The 17,517-nt window shown below is 37.9% G+C and overlaps 1 protein-coding gene across 1 annotated transcript in view; it reads right to left on the bottom strand.

Moving 5' to 3' along the window:
* LEKR1 (leucine, glutamate and lysine rich 1) overlaps positions 1-17,517 on the bottom strand; it is a 209,108-nt gene that overhangs the window by 83,094 nt on the left and 108,497 nt on the right. Inside the window, exon 7 of the mRNA XM_043875221.1 lies at positions 1,709-1,790. Within this exon, the coding sequence (XP_043731156.1) occupies positions 1,709-1,790 (82 nt within the window). The remainder of the gene's footprint in view (positions 1-1,708; positions 1,791-17,517) is intronic.

Below are 17,517 nucleotides of genomic sequence, written 5' to 3'. Positions count from 1 at the left end.
GTAATTCATTTGATAGACTTTAGTGATGTAGTATTTTCTCCCTCCAACTTCAGTCTCCTTTGACTCTCATCATTTCTCAGCACTCATATTATAAATTATATTAAAAATATAACTAACAAAAAAAATCACAAGGCATGTATTAATATTAAATGGGCTGTGGTCAGACTTGGCAGCCTTCCAAGTGGTCAGAATCCTCTTCCCTGATGTTACTAGAGGGTGGAAACTAATGCTTCTTTACTGGCAATTCCCATCTTGCTTCTCTTTTTCATGTTTCTTTCATCAGAAAGTTCCTCGCTGGGCCCAGTGAGTCATGCTAGTACCACTTGTCCTCTCATTCCTTCAACCCCAGCCATCATACACAGAGAATTGAACTATTATTTACTGCAATATTGACCACAGTGTTGTAAATCATGAATATTTGGTTTTAACTTTTGAAAATAAATTATTTTGCTGCAAATAGTCAAAGTATACATTAATTTGATAGAGTATTTTTAAAATTTGTTCTTGCTTATTAAGAATTTTGTTGAACACATTTTTCTTAGGAGTAGTTCAAGGTCAACACAACATTCAGTTGCTAAGCATTCTAAATATTTATATTTCTTATGAGGCTCATCCTTCTAAAATATAGGAACTGAAAACCAAAGCTACCAGTTCATATACCACAAAGAAAAAAATTTACTTACATTTCAAAGATTATATAAATTCTTTTTGTAATTATAGATGTTCTATATTTATACTATGGGCTTCCCTGATGGCTCAGCTGTAAAGAATCTGCCTGCAATGTAGGAGATGTAGGAGATGCAGGCTCGATCCCTAGGTTGGGAAGATTCCCTGGAGGAGGAAATTGCAACTCACTCCAGTTTTGCCTGAAAATCCCATGGACAAAGGAGCCTAGTAGGCTACAGTCTAAAGAGTTGGAAAGAGTTGGACATGACTGAGCAACCGAACACAAATATTTACACTATAATATTTGAAATTTCTGAAATAAAATCATTTTAAAAAGAAATATTGTTCTGGATATTTTACAAAGGCATTGTCTTATCATTTGTTTTCCAACATTTTCTTTCTCACTTATGTAATGCACAAGCACTCCAGAATTTCAAAGATACTCAATGGCACCCCACTCCAGTACTCTTGCCTGGAAAATCCCATGGACGGAGGAGCCTGGTAGGCTGCAGTCCATGGGGTTGCGAAGAGTCGGACACGACTGAGCGATTTCACTTTCACTTTTCACTTGCATGCATTGAAGAAGGAAATGGCAACCCACTCCAGTGTTCTTGCCTGGAGAATTCCAGGGACGGGGAAGCCTGGTGGGCTGCCATCTATGGGGTTGCACAGAGTTGGACACAACTGAAGTGACTTAGCAGCAGCAGCAACTGTCTTTTTGAATCTAAAATTGATAGTTTCAAGAAACAACTTCAATGTTGTTTCTTCCAGGCAGATAATAAATAGATGAAAAGAGAAAAATTTAGAGAATATTAAGTTACTACATTTGAATAAACAGGGAAACCTTTAATACTTTTCCCTGGATAGGTAAAGAAACATTTCATGTATTTAAAAACATGTACAGGTCCTTCAATATAAGCCAGAAAAGTGAGAAAAATAGCAGTAGACCATACCCACACAACCAAATTACTGTCCCAAGTCACAGAGAATACATGAGGGTCTTTCTAAATTCTTGTAGGTTGTTCAATATTCACCATCTTACATGAGCTTTTCTTTATATTTGTCCATCTCAGTCACTGCCTTCTGAAGTTTTAGCCCAAGTGCTTCTACTTGACACTGTAAATCTGGAATGACATAATATATTCTTCTGATTAGTACATTTTAAGTATCCAGATATTTTTATAGGAGAAAAACACATTCTTCTAGAGTTGCCACTCAGCTCCTGAAGAATAATGCAGTTGTTTATTCCATTTTACTTGGATCACCATATGTAGCTCATCTGTACTCTGAAACCCAACAGAATTACTGGGTTTTGATAGACTCCATTTATTAGCTTCTTTCTGCCCCTAACATCATGCTAATTTTCAAACAGCTAATTGGCTAAATTTTGCTAATGTTTTCAAAGGCAATTTATGTTGCAGCACACATACGAATTTTTGATCATGTGACTCACTTCTGAAACACTTGACTGCCTGAGCTTACTCATGCGATCTGGAACTGAGAAGTATTGCTGAGGCCTCTCAGTAAGAACCTAAATAGATAAACCATGTGCAAGGCTTCTGGTAAAGACTCTGTTAACTCTGGGTAGCATCTAATAGGCATTTTAATGACTTCCAAAGCCAAGAAAATACAAGCAGGAAATTGGCTTCCATAGAGTCTTGAACTGGGGAATTCAAGTAATGTTTGAAGAAGATTATTCAGGGAGCCACATCTCACATGTATGGATATAGAACTGAAACTAGAGCAGAAAGAACATATGGCTTGAATGATTTGAGTCCCACCAATAGCCTGTGTGTGTGGACTAAGGCCTGAACCCTACACTCAATAACAGCCCTCATTGGTATTCTTTTTGGATATAAGGTGGAAAACAAATTTACATGGGTGGACTAAATTATTTCTATGAAGAAAATAATTTAAAATACTGGAATTTCTAAAATTTCTGTTACATCTATTCACGTGTTTTAATCACGTATTTTAATAGTAAACTTTAAAATCTTTAAAGTTGTTTAGTCACCCAGTCATGTCCAACTCTTTGAGACCCCATGAACTGCAGCACACCAGACCTCCCTGTCCCTTACCATCTTCTGAAGTTTGCCCAAGTTCACGTCCATTGCATTGGTGATGCCATCCAGCCATCTCATCCTCTGACACCCTCTTCTCCTTCTGCTTTCAGTCTTTCCCAGCACCAGGGACTTTTCCAGTGAGTCAGCTGTTCATATCAGGTGACCAAAATACTGGAGCTTCAGCTTCAGCATCAATCCTTCCCATGAGTATTCAGGGTTTTTTTTTTTTTTTTTTCCCTTCAGATTGACTGGTGAGTCAGCTGTTCATATCAGGTGACCAAAATATGGAGCTTCAGCTTCAGCATCAATCCTTCCCATGAGTATTCAGGGTTGGTTTTTTTTTTTTTCCCCCTTCAGATTGACTGGTGATCTTGCTGTCCAAGGGACTCTCAGGAGTCTTCTCCAGTTCGAAGGCATCAATTCTTTGGTGCTCTGCCTTCTCTATGGTTCAACTCTCACAACCATATGTGACCACTGGGAAGACTATAGTCTTGACTATATGGACCTTTGTCGGCAGGGTAATGTCTCTGCTTTTCAGCACACTGTCTAGGCTTGTCATAGCTTTCCTGCCAAGATGCGATTGTCTTCTGATTTCATGGCTGCAGTCACTATCCGCACTGATTTTAGAGCCCAAGAAGAAATATCACTACTTCCTCCTTTTCCCTTATGTTTGCCATGAAGTAATGGGACAAGATACCATGATCTTAGTTGTTTTAATATTTAGTTTTAAGCTGGTTCTTTCACTCTCCTCCTTCACCTTCATCAAGAGGCTCTTCAGTTCCTCTTCACTTTCCCATTAGAGTGGTATCATCCACATATCTGAGGTTGTTGATGTTTCTCCTGCTTATCTTGAATCTAGCTTATGCATCTATACAAATATATAACATTCTATATGTATCTTTAATCTGCCTTCTTAACTTTGTTTTATGAAGATAAGCCAGTTCCTTAAATCAGAAAATAAATTCACTCTAAACAACTGTTTTAATTAGAATTCACTACATATTGGTATAAATTTTTATGTTTATTCAGCATGTTCATATATATTAATATTATCCCTCAAACTGCCACATAAATGCAAATAGCCCCACTTTTCAGGTAGTGAAAAATGAGATCTTTGATTATCTTGCCTAGTATCTTACAGTGAGTAAATGCTTTAGCCAGCAGTCAAACTGACAGGATTTTAAACTTGGGTATGGGGATCTATTTGAGTACAGCTCCTTATTTAAATAAATAATTCAACATGGACTTGATAGATAGTATTTGTGTGGTATACCTTTTCCACTTACCGAGTGATATCATTATATGAGGGAAAAGATAAAATAACATACACATAGAGAGTTTAGTTTTGAGTGTAATCTTTTGAAACAAGACAATCTCTAATGAATATGCATAATGTGTTACTTTATTATTAAAAACATGTGGGCTTACAGAGGGTTCTATTCACACAGGCACAGCTAAAACATTTCTGCCCATCCTCTGAAGAATAAGGAGGGAAGTTGACATTTGTTGATGGTATACTGTTCCAGGTGCTATGCAGGATGCTCTCTCCTACATCATGTAATTCATAGTCACAACTATCATGAAAAACAGATATACATTTTATTTTTACCAGAAATTTCTAAGAATCAGAGTAATTAACTAACTTATAAAAAGTCACAGAGCTATTTACAAGTGATCCTGTGATCCAACTGAGGTTGGCTTCATCCCAAAGTCTTGATCTTTCTCTCTTACATGGACTGTCAAAAATATAAAAACTTCAAGGTGATATGATATTTGTCCATGAAAATGTGGTCAGTATGGCCACATGTTTGTTTAGCATATCCTAGAATCTTTAAAGAGGTATATCTAAGGTAAATGAAAAACATTATCTATTACTACATAAAATAGGTACTAAATTAGTGTAATGTCCAATTCCAAGAGGTGATTTAGATTTTAATTTTTGAAAGTTTAAAAGCTAATATAATTAATGAAAGTCATTAAGACAAATACAGTATCATTGTGACTGCCTACAGTACTGATGTGTCTGACTCTTTGTGACCCCATGGACTGCAGCCCGCCAGGCTTTTCTGTCCATGGAATTCTCCAGGCAAGAATACTGGAGTGGGTTGCCATTCCCTTCTCCAGGAGATCTTCCTGACCCAGGGACTGAACGCAGGTCTCCTGCATTTCAGGCAAATTCTTTACCATCTGAGACACCAGGGAAGTCCATTAAACATCCCTTGATGCTTTTGTCAGGATATAATCCTAAATGAGATGAAGCATGGATCTGAGCCCACATGATAAATTCTGTATTATTACTTCTAAATGCAGCTGTTGTTAAGAGGAAGAACTGATTATCTTAAAAATAAACTCCAAAGAATTGGTACCTGATATATGAATTTTATGCAGTTAATTCTCAATTACTTGATAATTGGTAGATAATTTAGCAGACGGTTAAAATGATAGCTAATTCAAAACCCATTTTTATAGTATTGAAAAGTATTCTTAGGATCACATTTAAATATACTTGTGCATCAAAGTTCTAGAACTTACTAGATTTAAAGGAAAGTAAGTGACACAATCATGATTCAAATCAAGAAAGGAAAAGCTATTATGCTTTCCAATATTCTTCTCTCTACACACCCACCTACATTTCCCTTTCTCCCTATTTCAAGATAAACATAGATTATCTCAGTCTTTAAATCACAGTACCCAATGAGCAGGGAAGCCAGTTCCTTCAGATTATTCACTAGGTATTTACAGCACCTCTGAGTTAAAACAGAGAAAGCAAATAAATGTTTTATTACTTTAAAACACACAGAAACCACTAGAGGCTGTCAGGTAGAAATATAAGTAATGTCAACGAATAAATCATTTTACTTAAGGAGAGAAGATCCCACATAGAATCAAGAAAAAAAGATTCATTATGAATAATCTATAATGTAAGCAGCCACCAGTATATACTTAGGAGCTGGTTAATACATTTTCATAGCTTTTTAAAAAACTTGGTTAAATTTTCTATAATAAACAAGCAATAAGAATTATTTCAAAAATACAAAGAACATATCTTCACCGTTCTGAATGAGGTGTATGCATCCTATTGGTTTATTGTTGGTTCTGATAGATCAGTGGGGTCTTTTTGTTTCTGGAAGCAGAGTGCCCAGTCCTGTCCTTAATAAATAAAGGCACACAGTTAGGCTTAGCAGTAGAGAGATTAAGCCACCTGCCTAAGACAGCTCCTTCAGTCCTTGAGATAAGGAGTTCTTAAATAGGTGTATTGTTCTGTGTAGTTCTTCTCTATAGTCAAAATAAACTCAACTTCAATTTTCTGTCATTCAGCATGACATTGGATTATGAGGCAAAAGGCCTTGAATGCCTATAAAAAGAAAGGAAGCATTGGCTTTAAACACCATGCAGATGTAAGGCAGAACCCATGGAAACAATCCAAAATTTACAACAGCAAATTCTACTATAAGGTGACTGTGTTCTTTGCAAATATTAAATAAGAAGCAAATGATTTTAAATGAACAGGACAAAAAGGAGCTTTTAGCCTCTCTTCATACGAAGACAGCTGCTTGCTAAAGAGCATTACACAGGCATCAGATCTGGGGTAATTAGTCATTTAAGAGAATCCTGTTATTCCAAAAGGTTTCTAGAATCTACAAATACAAAAGGTATCCATAGTTAGCTATTTTATAGCAGGATATAAAACTTTATAGTCATTTGGAGAGTATATTAAGTAAGTATAATGTTTGAGAAAACAATAAACAAAACCTTTATAGTGGAGAGATATTTCAAGCTTAAAACTTTCTGGATAAAGAAAATACACACAAAAGGAATTTAAAATCTGATTCAAAGTACAATATGAAGGAAAATGATTGCAGGTTCAAGCAGCAGAATGGAAGAATAAACAGACAGGAGAGCTGGAACCCACAGATCCAGATCTAGGAGAATTTTTTTAAATGAAAATGTGAAAGCAAATATAGTTTGTTTGTTTAAGTGGTAGAGACAATTGAAAAAAAGGAAATATAAAAACTCACCACTCTGAATATACTCCTAAGACAGGATAACAGAGAGGGGGAGTGCATGAATGCTAAGGCCACCTGCCTAACTTCAAATCCTGGCTCTGCTCCTTGTAAACTAAGTGACTTCAGGTATTTTAGTTTTCTGATCTATAAAATGGTTATTACAGCATATGATTGTTCTGGGAACTATGTGACTTCATATAGGTAAAGAGGAGATGAGTGCCAGGCACATAGTGGGCACCACATAACTACTGGTTATCATCACGGGGAGTGGTGGTAAGGCCACACATTGCCCCCTACTTCTGCTCTGAATCTCATCACTTCTTAACCTGTGAACCTTGTCCTACAGTTGGACCTGGTGTCATCAATGGTTATCTTGTACAGGGAAGGGTAAATATGAAGGTTTTAACTATATACTTAAAAAATAATCTACAGAGTTAACTCTGACAAATTGTTAAAACTTGTAAAATACAGGTGATGAATTCACACACATTTGTTATATTATTCACTGTATTTGTTGGTGTTTGACATATTTTGTAGATTTATTGTTTAGAGAGAGGTCTTACTTGTACAGGTCAGGCATAGCATGTTCTGTACTAAGGAGTCCAATCAACTCAGTTCTGTGTGTCCAAGGTACAAAAGAATACAAGATGGCTAGACCTTAGTGGGGGTGTGGGATGAGGTTGAAACCAAAAGCAACTGGTTTTGTGAATAGGGAGGTTTGGTTCACTGGTTTGGTGAATCGGAAGGAGAGAAATTCAATTGCAGTTGAAGGGGATATGGTAACAAGAAAATATTTTTTATTTTGCTTTTGTTTTAAGATATTGGGACATTTATTTGCATTTAATTAGAGGGTACCTACACTTATGAATTTAACATTTGCCTTCTAATCTGTACTTAATGTGTGAAAAATAGAACTTTTTGCAGGTATTTTAAAAAACTACACTAATGATGTGAAGCTATAAATTTCATCTTAATTCTTATTGGTTTTGCTACATTTTCAGACCTATTGAGGTAGCTATACACAGATAAGATTAATTCCTTTTTGACTGATATATAACATTTAATTGTGTGCATGTACCAAATTTTACTGATCTAGTCCAATAGTGATGAAATCTAAGTTGCTTGCCCAGTACTGAAAGTTGCTCAGTCATGTCTGACTCTTTGTGATCCCATGGACTATACAGTCCATGGAATTCTCTGGGCCAGAATCCTGGAGTGGGTAGCCCTTCCCTTCCCCAAGGGATCTTCCCAACCCAGGGATCAAGCCCAGGTCTCCCACATTGCAGGTGGATTCTTTACCAGCTGAGCCACAAGGGAAGACCAGTATGTCACAACAAATAATCCTGCAACAAAAGCTTCTTACTGGAGATGGGAATGAGATGGCAGAGCACAAGGACCCTGACACTCAGGCAGGAGCAGAACCAGTTCCACAGTGGCAACTACAATCACAGCATGCCCTTGAGAACACACACTTGGGAAGAAGTAGGACCAGTTCAGTAGTGTGACTTGACCCTGCTACGCCCAACCAAGCCTCTAACCAAGGCGTGCATACCAGGGGAAAAGTGGAACCAGCTCAGAAGTGCAGGCTGAGTCCCTCAGCCATGCCCCCAACTAAACTGGAGACTGCCATCCCAGGAGGGAGAAGCTGAATACCCTTGGGGCTTGTGTTCTAGTCCATTAGGCCCTGGCCCTGCCCCCATAGGATGCTGACTTCCATGGGGCCTAGGAAGAGCCCTGGCTCACACCTGGTTCCAGTCCTATCCCCTCCAAATCCAGCATGATCTCCCACCATGGTGGAAGCTGCCAATACACCCTGGGGCAAGATCTGCACTGTGCTCATTTCAGACCTGGCCCTCCTAGCAAAGCCACTGGGCACATGTAACTGCATAGGGACACTCGCACATGAAAATATGCCTTCAAGATCAGGACAGGCAAGCGGTTCACCTAATTTCATAAAGGAAAACGGAGCAATTTAAACAGAACGAGAAGACAGAGGAATATGCTTCAAATGAAAGAACAAGATAAAAACCCCTAAAAAACCCTAATAAAACAGAGATAATTACCTGATAAAGGTTCAAAGCAATAGTAATAAGAGTGCTAACTGAACTTCAGAAAAAAATAGATGAACATAGTGAGAACTTCAACAAAGAACTAGAAAATATGACAACCTGTCAGAGCTGAAGAATATAATAACTAAAATGAAAAAATACTAGAAGGAAATAACAGCAAAATTATGGGGTATAGACTGTATAAGCAGTCTGAAAGATAGAACAGTGGAAATCATCCATTCAGAACAGCAGAAAGAAAAACACATTTTAAAAAATGAGAATAGTTTAAGAGACCTTGGACAGTATCAAGTGTACTAACATTTGCATTATAGGGGGTCACAGAAGGAGAAGAGAGAGAGAAAGGGGGACAATGTATTTATTGAAATTACAGTTGAAAACGTCTCTAAACTGAAGAAGGAAATAGATGTCCAAGTACAAAGAGCACAGAGAACCCGAACAAGATGAATCCATGTGCCAGACACTAGATTCTAAGTGTATTATACCTCATTTAATCTTCCCAATGTAAACTAACTAAAACATAAGTTCAATGAGGGCAGGAACCTTATCTTTTATACTCATAGTGTCAGAAACAAAGAAGGTGCTCAAAAAATTACTGTTGAAAGAATGAAATTTTGGAGATATTAGAAATAAGAATTTCAGCAAATAAGACTTTAAAATTATGTATCTAAGATTAAAGTGGATGGAACTGAAAGAGTCATCAGTTTTCACTGGTAATACCTAATATGTATCTTGGCACTAAAGTGTAACTTCCTTATAAATATGTTCTTTTATTTCAATAGACTCTTTCTGACTACCTATCAACAAGATATATTTCCTTGTCCTTAGAGAAATCATAATCAAGTGCCTCATTTACCTTCATGAATGATAAATTATGTTTTAAATGACAAATCAGTAACTCCTTTAAACTTGAAACTGTTTTATTTTCCTACCATTTTAAATGACTTTATTGAGTTAGATTTTCAGTTAATTATGTGGCTGAAATTGTGGGATTTCTGATCAGATGTAACTGATGTGAATGAACACAATCAGTATGCTGCATTTAGATGTCATATATATATATATATTATTGTACCACAGTTTGAGCATAGAGTGTCACAAAAGTAGTATTTCACTTAATTTTTTTTAATGAGCATTAACAAAGAAAACCTTTACAGATGTAAGAATGTATACCAATAATAAAAGAAAGTTCTTTAATGAGTATTCAACTATATCAATTGCACATTAACATCTTTTAATTTAAGCAAATATTTTATAAAGCTCAGATGGTGAATACACCCACTTGGAAAGTTCATTTTAGAGGCTATATTTCAGAGGTTTGATTCACATCTATTTTGAAACAGTATACTTGAAGTACATTAACATTTTCTGCATAATACCAGAAGGGACTGAAATAACATTTGGAGATTTTTATAAATCAGATGATAGAACAGGTGTGGCTTTTCAGCTAAAAAGTTATAATTTGGTCCAGAAGCAGTTATATTAAAATCAGAAAACTATTTATCTGGGTGTGTGTGGGGAGGAGAGAGTAGATGAAATCAAGCTTGGGAGATAATCAAATATTTAAAATTTGGAAATAATTTTAGTCTAATACTAAGGATCAAGAATTTGCTTCAGAATGAAAAAAAATGCTTATAAACCTCCACTGTACTTTTATTCTGAAGACTAGTCAAATATAAAGATAATTGTCATTAGTAGGGGCTTATAAAATATAACAAATCATGGAAGGAGTCTTAAATTCTATTTTCACCCTGGTTAAATCATTTAACCACTCTTTATCAACTGGCAATCCTCATGATTTAGGAACTTCTGAATACAACAGAACACTATTATGTTTTCTGATAAATTTGTATAAATAAATCGACAAAATTATATTTCATTATTTTATGTATTATACATCTTATATATGTCAGTTTAGTTCAGTTCAGTCACTCAGTCGTGTCTGACTCTGCAACCCTGTGAATTGCAGTATGCTAGGCCTCCCTGTCCATCACCAACTCCCGGAGTTTACTCAAACTCATGTCCATCGAGGTGGTGATGCCATCCAGCCATCTCATCCTCTGTTGGCCCCTTCTCCTCCTGCCCCCAATCCCTCCCAGCATTGGGGTCTTTTCCAATGAGTCAACTCTTCACATCAGGTGGTCAAAGTATTGGAGTTTCAGCTTCAACATCAGTCCTTCCAATGAACACCCAGGACTGATCTCCTTTAGGATGGACTGGTTGGATCTCCTTGCAGTCCAAGGGACTCTCAAGAGTCTTCTCCAACACCACAGTTCAAAAGCATCAATTCTTCAGTGCTCAGCTTTCTTCACAGTCCAACTGTCACATCCATACATGACCACTGGAAAAACCATAGCCTTGACCAGACGGACCTTTGTTGGCAAAGTAATGTCTCTGCTTTTTAATATGCTGTCTAGGTTGGTCATAACTTTCCTTCCAAGGAGTAAGCGTCTTTTAATTTCATGGCTGCAGTCACCATCTGCAGTGATTTTGGAGCCCAAAAAAATAAAAAAGTCAGCCACTGTTTACACTGTCTCCCCATCTATTTCCCATGAGGTGAAGGGACCAGACGCCATGATCTTAGTTTTCTGAATGTTAAGCTTTAAGCCAACTTTTTCACTCTCCTCTTTCACTTTCATCAAGAGGCTCTTTAGTTCCTCTTCACTTTCTGCCATAAGGGTGGTGTCATCTGCATATCTGAGATTATTGATATTTCACCTGGCAATCTTGATTCCAGCTTGTGCTTCTTCCAGCCCAGCATTTCTCATGATGTACTCTGCATATAAGTTAAATAAGCAGGGTGACAATATACAGCCTTGATGTACTCCTTTTCCTATTTGGAATCAGTCTGTGGTTCCATGTCCAGTTCTAACTGTTGCTTCCTGACCTGCATACAGGTTTCTCAAGAGCCAGGTCAGGTGGTCTGGTATTCCCATCTCTTGAAGAATTTTCCACAGTTTATTGTTATCCACACAGTCAAAGCTTTGGCATAGTCAATAAAGCAGAAATAGATGTTTTTCTGGAACTCTCTTGCTTGTTCAATGATCCAGCGGATATTGGCAATTTGATCTCTGGTTCCTCTGACTTTTCTAAAACCAGCTTGAACATCTGGAAGTTCTCGGTTCACGTATTGCTGAAGCCTGGCTTGGAGAATTTTGAGCATTACTTTACTGGCGTGTGAGATGAGTGCAATTGTGTGGTAGTTTGAGCACTCCTTGGCATTACCTTTCTTTGGGATTGGAATGAACACAGTTAAAAAACGAAGTAATAAGCTGAAAGGGAGATTCAAAAAATTATACAGGGTGCAGTACAGGAAGTGCATCATGTCAAACACTGGGCTAGATGAAGCACAAGCTGGAATCAAGACTGCCAGGAGAAATATCAATAACCTCAGATATGCAGATGATACCAGCCTTGTGGCAGAAAGCGAAGAGGAACTGTCTAGTGGTTATCCCTACTTTCTTCAGTTTAAGTCTGAATTTGGCAATAAGGAATTCATGATCTGAGCCACAGTCAGCTCCCCCAGTCTTGTTTTTGCTGACTGTATAGAGCTTCTCCATCTTTAGCTGCAAAGAATATAATCAATCTGATTTCCAAGTTGACATAAATATATATGTATTTATATATTATTTTGTATATGAGACAATGAGATTTTTCAAGACAAATATATTAGTAACAGATATGGATAGACTAGAGTGAAGTAAGCAGAAGGACAGGGACTTATATTGAACAGAATATTAGCAGAAAACATTTACGGGATAAAAAACAAGAAGACAGGGTTGTTAATAAAGTAAATGGAATCTGTGTGTGTGTGTTAGTTGCTTAGTCGTATCCAACTCTTTGCAGTCCCATAGACTGCAGCCCACCAGGCCCCTCCGTCCATGGGATTCTCCAGGCAAGAACACTGGAGTGGGTTGTCATTTCCTTCTCCAAAAGAAAGTATAGAAAGAAAGAAAGTGAAGTCGCTCAGTTGTGTCTGACTCTTTGCAACCCCATGGACTGTAGGCTACCAGGCTCTTCCATTCATGGAACTTTCCAGGCAAGAGTACTGGAGTGGGTTGCCATTTCTTTCTCCTAAATGGAATCTAGAGAAGTTAAATCTAAAAATATTTAAGAAATTTTCAAATAAAGTCACATAATCATATAAAGATCAACTTTCTTTCATCAATTGGTGTGTTTTCCAACCAGAATGCTTGGAGAGAGTCCTCTGTGCAGCACTGATTCTCTGCAAACCGGGAAGGAGATGGAACACATCCTCAGGCTCACAGGGTACTGATTCTCTTTGCTGTGCCATTTTTCCTCATGCTGGGATGGCAGGAAAATAGGCATAGGGCAAGAATTTCTTCAAGAGTCTTTCATGCTACAAAACTAATTGGTACTAATTACATTTAAAAATTCTACCCCACAATTATGTAACTTAAAGGTAAGAAGCACAAAACCAAAACATTTTATAATTTCAAGAATGAAGCAAGGGAAGGCAACACTAACGTACATGCGAAAAGACTATAGGTATGGTGTTATTTATCACAATACATTTTAACAGAAAAAAGTGAAACAACTGTCCCAAAATAAGATATGATTAAACATTATGATTCATCCCATGTCAGAATATTTTTGACATGGAAAGATTTTATAATAGAAGAAATTGAGAGCTATTTAAGGTTATAAAACTCTATTATTCCACTCATAAAAATTTATATATTTAAAACATTAAATCTAGGAAGCTATACATCAAATGCTTATGATACTATGCAAATATTGGAATTTCCTGATCAGTAGTGAATATGGATTATTTTGGTAAAAGAGAATAAAAGAATCATATTAAAGTAGCCTAGCACTGAACCACATAATACCTATACCCATCTTATAACCTATTTTATAACCTATTGATCATTTGTGTACTCCACCACCAGGTATCTACTATTCTTGGAACCTCTTCTGCCTTCCCCTTACAGAAACTTGTTTTTACTATGAGTACTGGAAGTACTGATAAAGTAGCTTTCTCTGAAGTATAAATTAATGATAACAATGTGTGGTGGAATTCAAAGGTTAAGAGTCCAAATTTTGGCAGCGTAGTTCTGGACTCGGGTCCCAATTCTGCTGATTAGTGGCTGTGTTGCCTTGGGTGAATGACTTAGTCCCTTTACGCCCTAGTAATCTCATCTGTACACTGGAGATGATAAAAAAAAGTGCTTCACCCAGGAGGACGATAATAAGAGGGTACACAGGGACTTCACTGTGTTTGACATGTAGTTAATGCTTAGTTAGTAGGAAAGAGATGCTGGTAAGATGTGAGACATTGAATACGGGCTGGGTAGGGGGCTGGATCATTTATTTTTCACTCAGATACTGTGTCAGTAATCCTCATGCTACTGGCCCATAATGTGGATGATTTGTAAATGTCTACGAGCAGCAGGTATGCTGTATACATACACCTGGGTAAAAGAGTACTGTGTGTGACAGAGTGACCGGCTGTAAGTCTTGTCATGAGTATGTCCATGTGGGTATTAGGGACAGGGCGGAGGATAGTTCCCTCCTCTCACTGCTCAGATGGAGCTTCCTTGAAAAGGCATCATGCTTAGCATAGAAGCCACGTATAACACAGAAGATCTGTTCCTAATCAAGCCTAGACTTAATGATACAGGTGCTAATTAATAATGCTGAACGACCAAATTAATAGGTGATTGGTGACTGAATGGGCAGAAGATTACTTAGGTTAGGGGGGAGAGGAAAGAGGATTCCATCACCTCATGCCACAAGTACAGAACTGAAGAAAGAATAAATGGGGGCAGGGAGTGGCTAAGATAGCAGAGTAGGACCCTGAGCTCACCTCCTACCCACGGGCACATCAAAATTACCACTGTTTGCAGCAAAACTGTCTATAAAAATGACTGGAAGACTAACAAAAGATTTTCCATAACTAAAGACATAAAGGAACTATAATAAGACAAATAGGAGGGGCAGAGACACAAAATAGTCAAGAGCCACTCCCTTAGGTAGTGATCCATAAATGAGGGGATAAAAACAATGGCAGAATTTTCCCCCAAGGAACAAGAGGTCTAAGACCCAAATCAGGCTCCCCAGAATGGGAGTGCTACACCAGGAAGACAAGTCCCCAGAACATCTGACAATGGAGGCTGGCGGGGCTTACATATGGAAATGCTAGATGGCTATAGGAAACTGAGACTCCTCTCTTAAATGGTGCATACAAAATCACACATGCCATGAGTCCGAGTACAGAGCCAGGAATTTGAAAGGAGCCTGTGTCAGACCTATTTGTTTATCGTAAAGAGCCTCCTGGAGATACGGGAGGCAAGTGAGGCTTCCCATGGAGATAGAGACATCAGAAGCAGTCATTCTGGGGAGTTTATTCTACCAGAAGGACACTGGCAAGCACCATTTTGGAGTCCTCCCTCTGGACTGTTAGTTCTGGGGGCTTAACCACATACCAGCAAACTGACACCAGCCCTGGTGTTATGGGCTCCTCATGCCTGGCGGTCAGCTGCCCTGGGACCCAGTCCTGTCTACCACAGTGCCAGTGGCCAGCCCCAACTACCAGCGCACCCACAGTAGTCAGCCCCGCCACAACAGAAGGCCCACACAGTCCGCATAAGAGTATCCATACAGAATAGAGCTTTCATGATCAGAGGAGAATGTGCTTGTTGGGCCCCACAGGACATCTTCTACATAAGGTCACTTCTCCTAGATCAGAAGATATAATCAGCCTACCTAATACATAGAAAAAAACATAGAGAATTAGGTCAAATTAGGAGACAGGGGAATATTCTCCAAACAGAGGAACAAGAAAAAAAAAATGAGGAAAAAGAACTAAACAAAATGGAGATAAGAAATTTACCCACTAAACAGTTCAAGGAAACAATTACAAAGATGCTTAAGGAACTTGGGAGAAGGATGGATGAACATGAGACAAGTTTACCAAAGAGTTAGAAAATATAAAAGAAGACCCAAACAGAGCCAAAGAATAATATAACTGACAAAAATATATTAGAAGTAAGCAACAACGTATTAGATGATACAGGGGAACAGGTCATTAATCTGAAAGTCAAAGAAATAGAAATCACCCAAGCTAAACAGAAACCAAAACAAAAATCCATCTGTTTCAATGAGGGTCATTTAAGAGACCTCTGTGATATGATAATAGCAAGTGCATGAACATTTGCAATATAGGGATCCCAAAAGGAGAAGAGAGAGAGAAAAGGGGGCAGAAAATTATTTGAAGAAATAATAGGTAAAATTTTTCATAACCTGGGAAATGAAAAAGACATCTAGGTCCAGGAAGTACAGAGAAGGCCAAATAAGATCAACCCAAAGAAGTCCATACCAAAGCACATTACAATTAAGATGTCAAAAATTAAATATAAAGAAAGACATTAAAAACAGCAAGAGAAAAACTACTAGTTACATACAAGGGAACGCCCATAAGACCATCAGCTAACTTTTTAGCATAAACTTCGTAGGCCAGAAAGGAGTGGTATAATATATTCAAAGTGCTGAAAGAAAAAAAAAAGTCAGAAACAATATTTTACCCAGCAAGGGGATAATTCAGATTTAAAGGCGATATAATTTTACAGATAAGCAAAAGCTGAATAAGCTCAGCCCAACTAAACAGCTCTTCAAGAAACAGTAAAGGGACTTTTCTGATGGAAAAGAGAAGACTGCAACTAGAAATAATAAAATTGTAAAAGAAATTTAAAAAATCTCCTTGGTAAAGTCAAGCATATAATAAAAGCAGTAGGTCCAACATTTACAAAACAAATAGATTCAAAGAAAAAAGTAGCAAAACCATCTTATCTACAATAAAAATAATTAAGGATACACAAATCAAAAAGATGTAAAACTTCAACGTCAGAAACATTAAACATGGTAGAGGGGTGAAAATGTAGACTTGTTAGAATGCATGTGAACTTAAGAGATGAGTACAATTGTGCAGTAGTTTGAGCATTCTTTGGCATTGCCTTTCTTTAGGATTGGAATGAAAACTGACCTTGTCCAGCCTGTGGCCACTGCTAAGAGTTTTCCAAATTTCCTGGCATATTGAGTGCAACACTTTGAAAGCACCAATTTTCAGTTCAGTTCAGTCACTCAGTCACGTCTAACTCTTTGCGATGCCATGAACCGCAGCACGCCAGGCCTCCCTGTCCATCACCAACTCCCGGAGTCCATCCAAACCCATGTCCATCAAGTCGGTGATGCCATCCAGCCATCTCATCCTCTGTCGTCCCCTTCTCCTCCTGCCCTCAATCTTTCCCAGCATCAAGGTCTTTTCCAATGAGTCAACTCTTTGTATCAGGTGGCTAAAGTATTGGAGTTTCAGCTTCAACATCAGTCCTACCAATGAACACCCAGAACTGATCTGCTTTAGGATGGACTGGTTGGATCTCCTTGCAGTCCAAGGGACTCAAGAGTCTTCTCCAACACCACAGTTCAAAAGCATCAATTCTTCGGCACTCTGCCTTCTTTATAGTCCAACTCTCAAATCCATACATGACCACTGGAAAAATCATAGCCTTGACTAGACGGACCTTTGTTGGCAAAGTAATGTCTCAGCTTTTTAATATGCTATCTAGGTTGGTCATAACTTTCCTTCCAAGGAGCAAGCATCTTTTAATTTCAAGGCTGCAATCACCATCTGCAGTGACTTTGGAGCCCAGAAAAATAAAGTCAGCCACGGTTTCTATTTGCCATAAAGTGATG

Source organism: Cervus elaphus, chromosome 19 (assembly GCF_910594005.1).
Source record: "Cervus elaphus chromosome 19, mCerEla1.1, whole genome shotgun sequence".
Classification (NCBI taxonomy): domain Eukaryota; kingdom Metazoa; phylum Chordata; class Mammalia; order Artiodactyla; family Cervidae; genus Cervus; species Cervus elaphus.
Note: the sequence above shows the minus strand (reverse complement) of the source record. Positions and strands in the feature narration are given on the sequence as shown.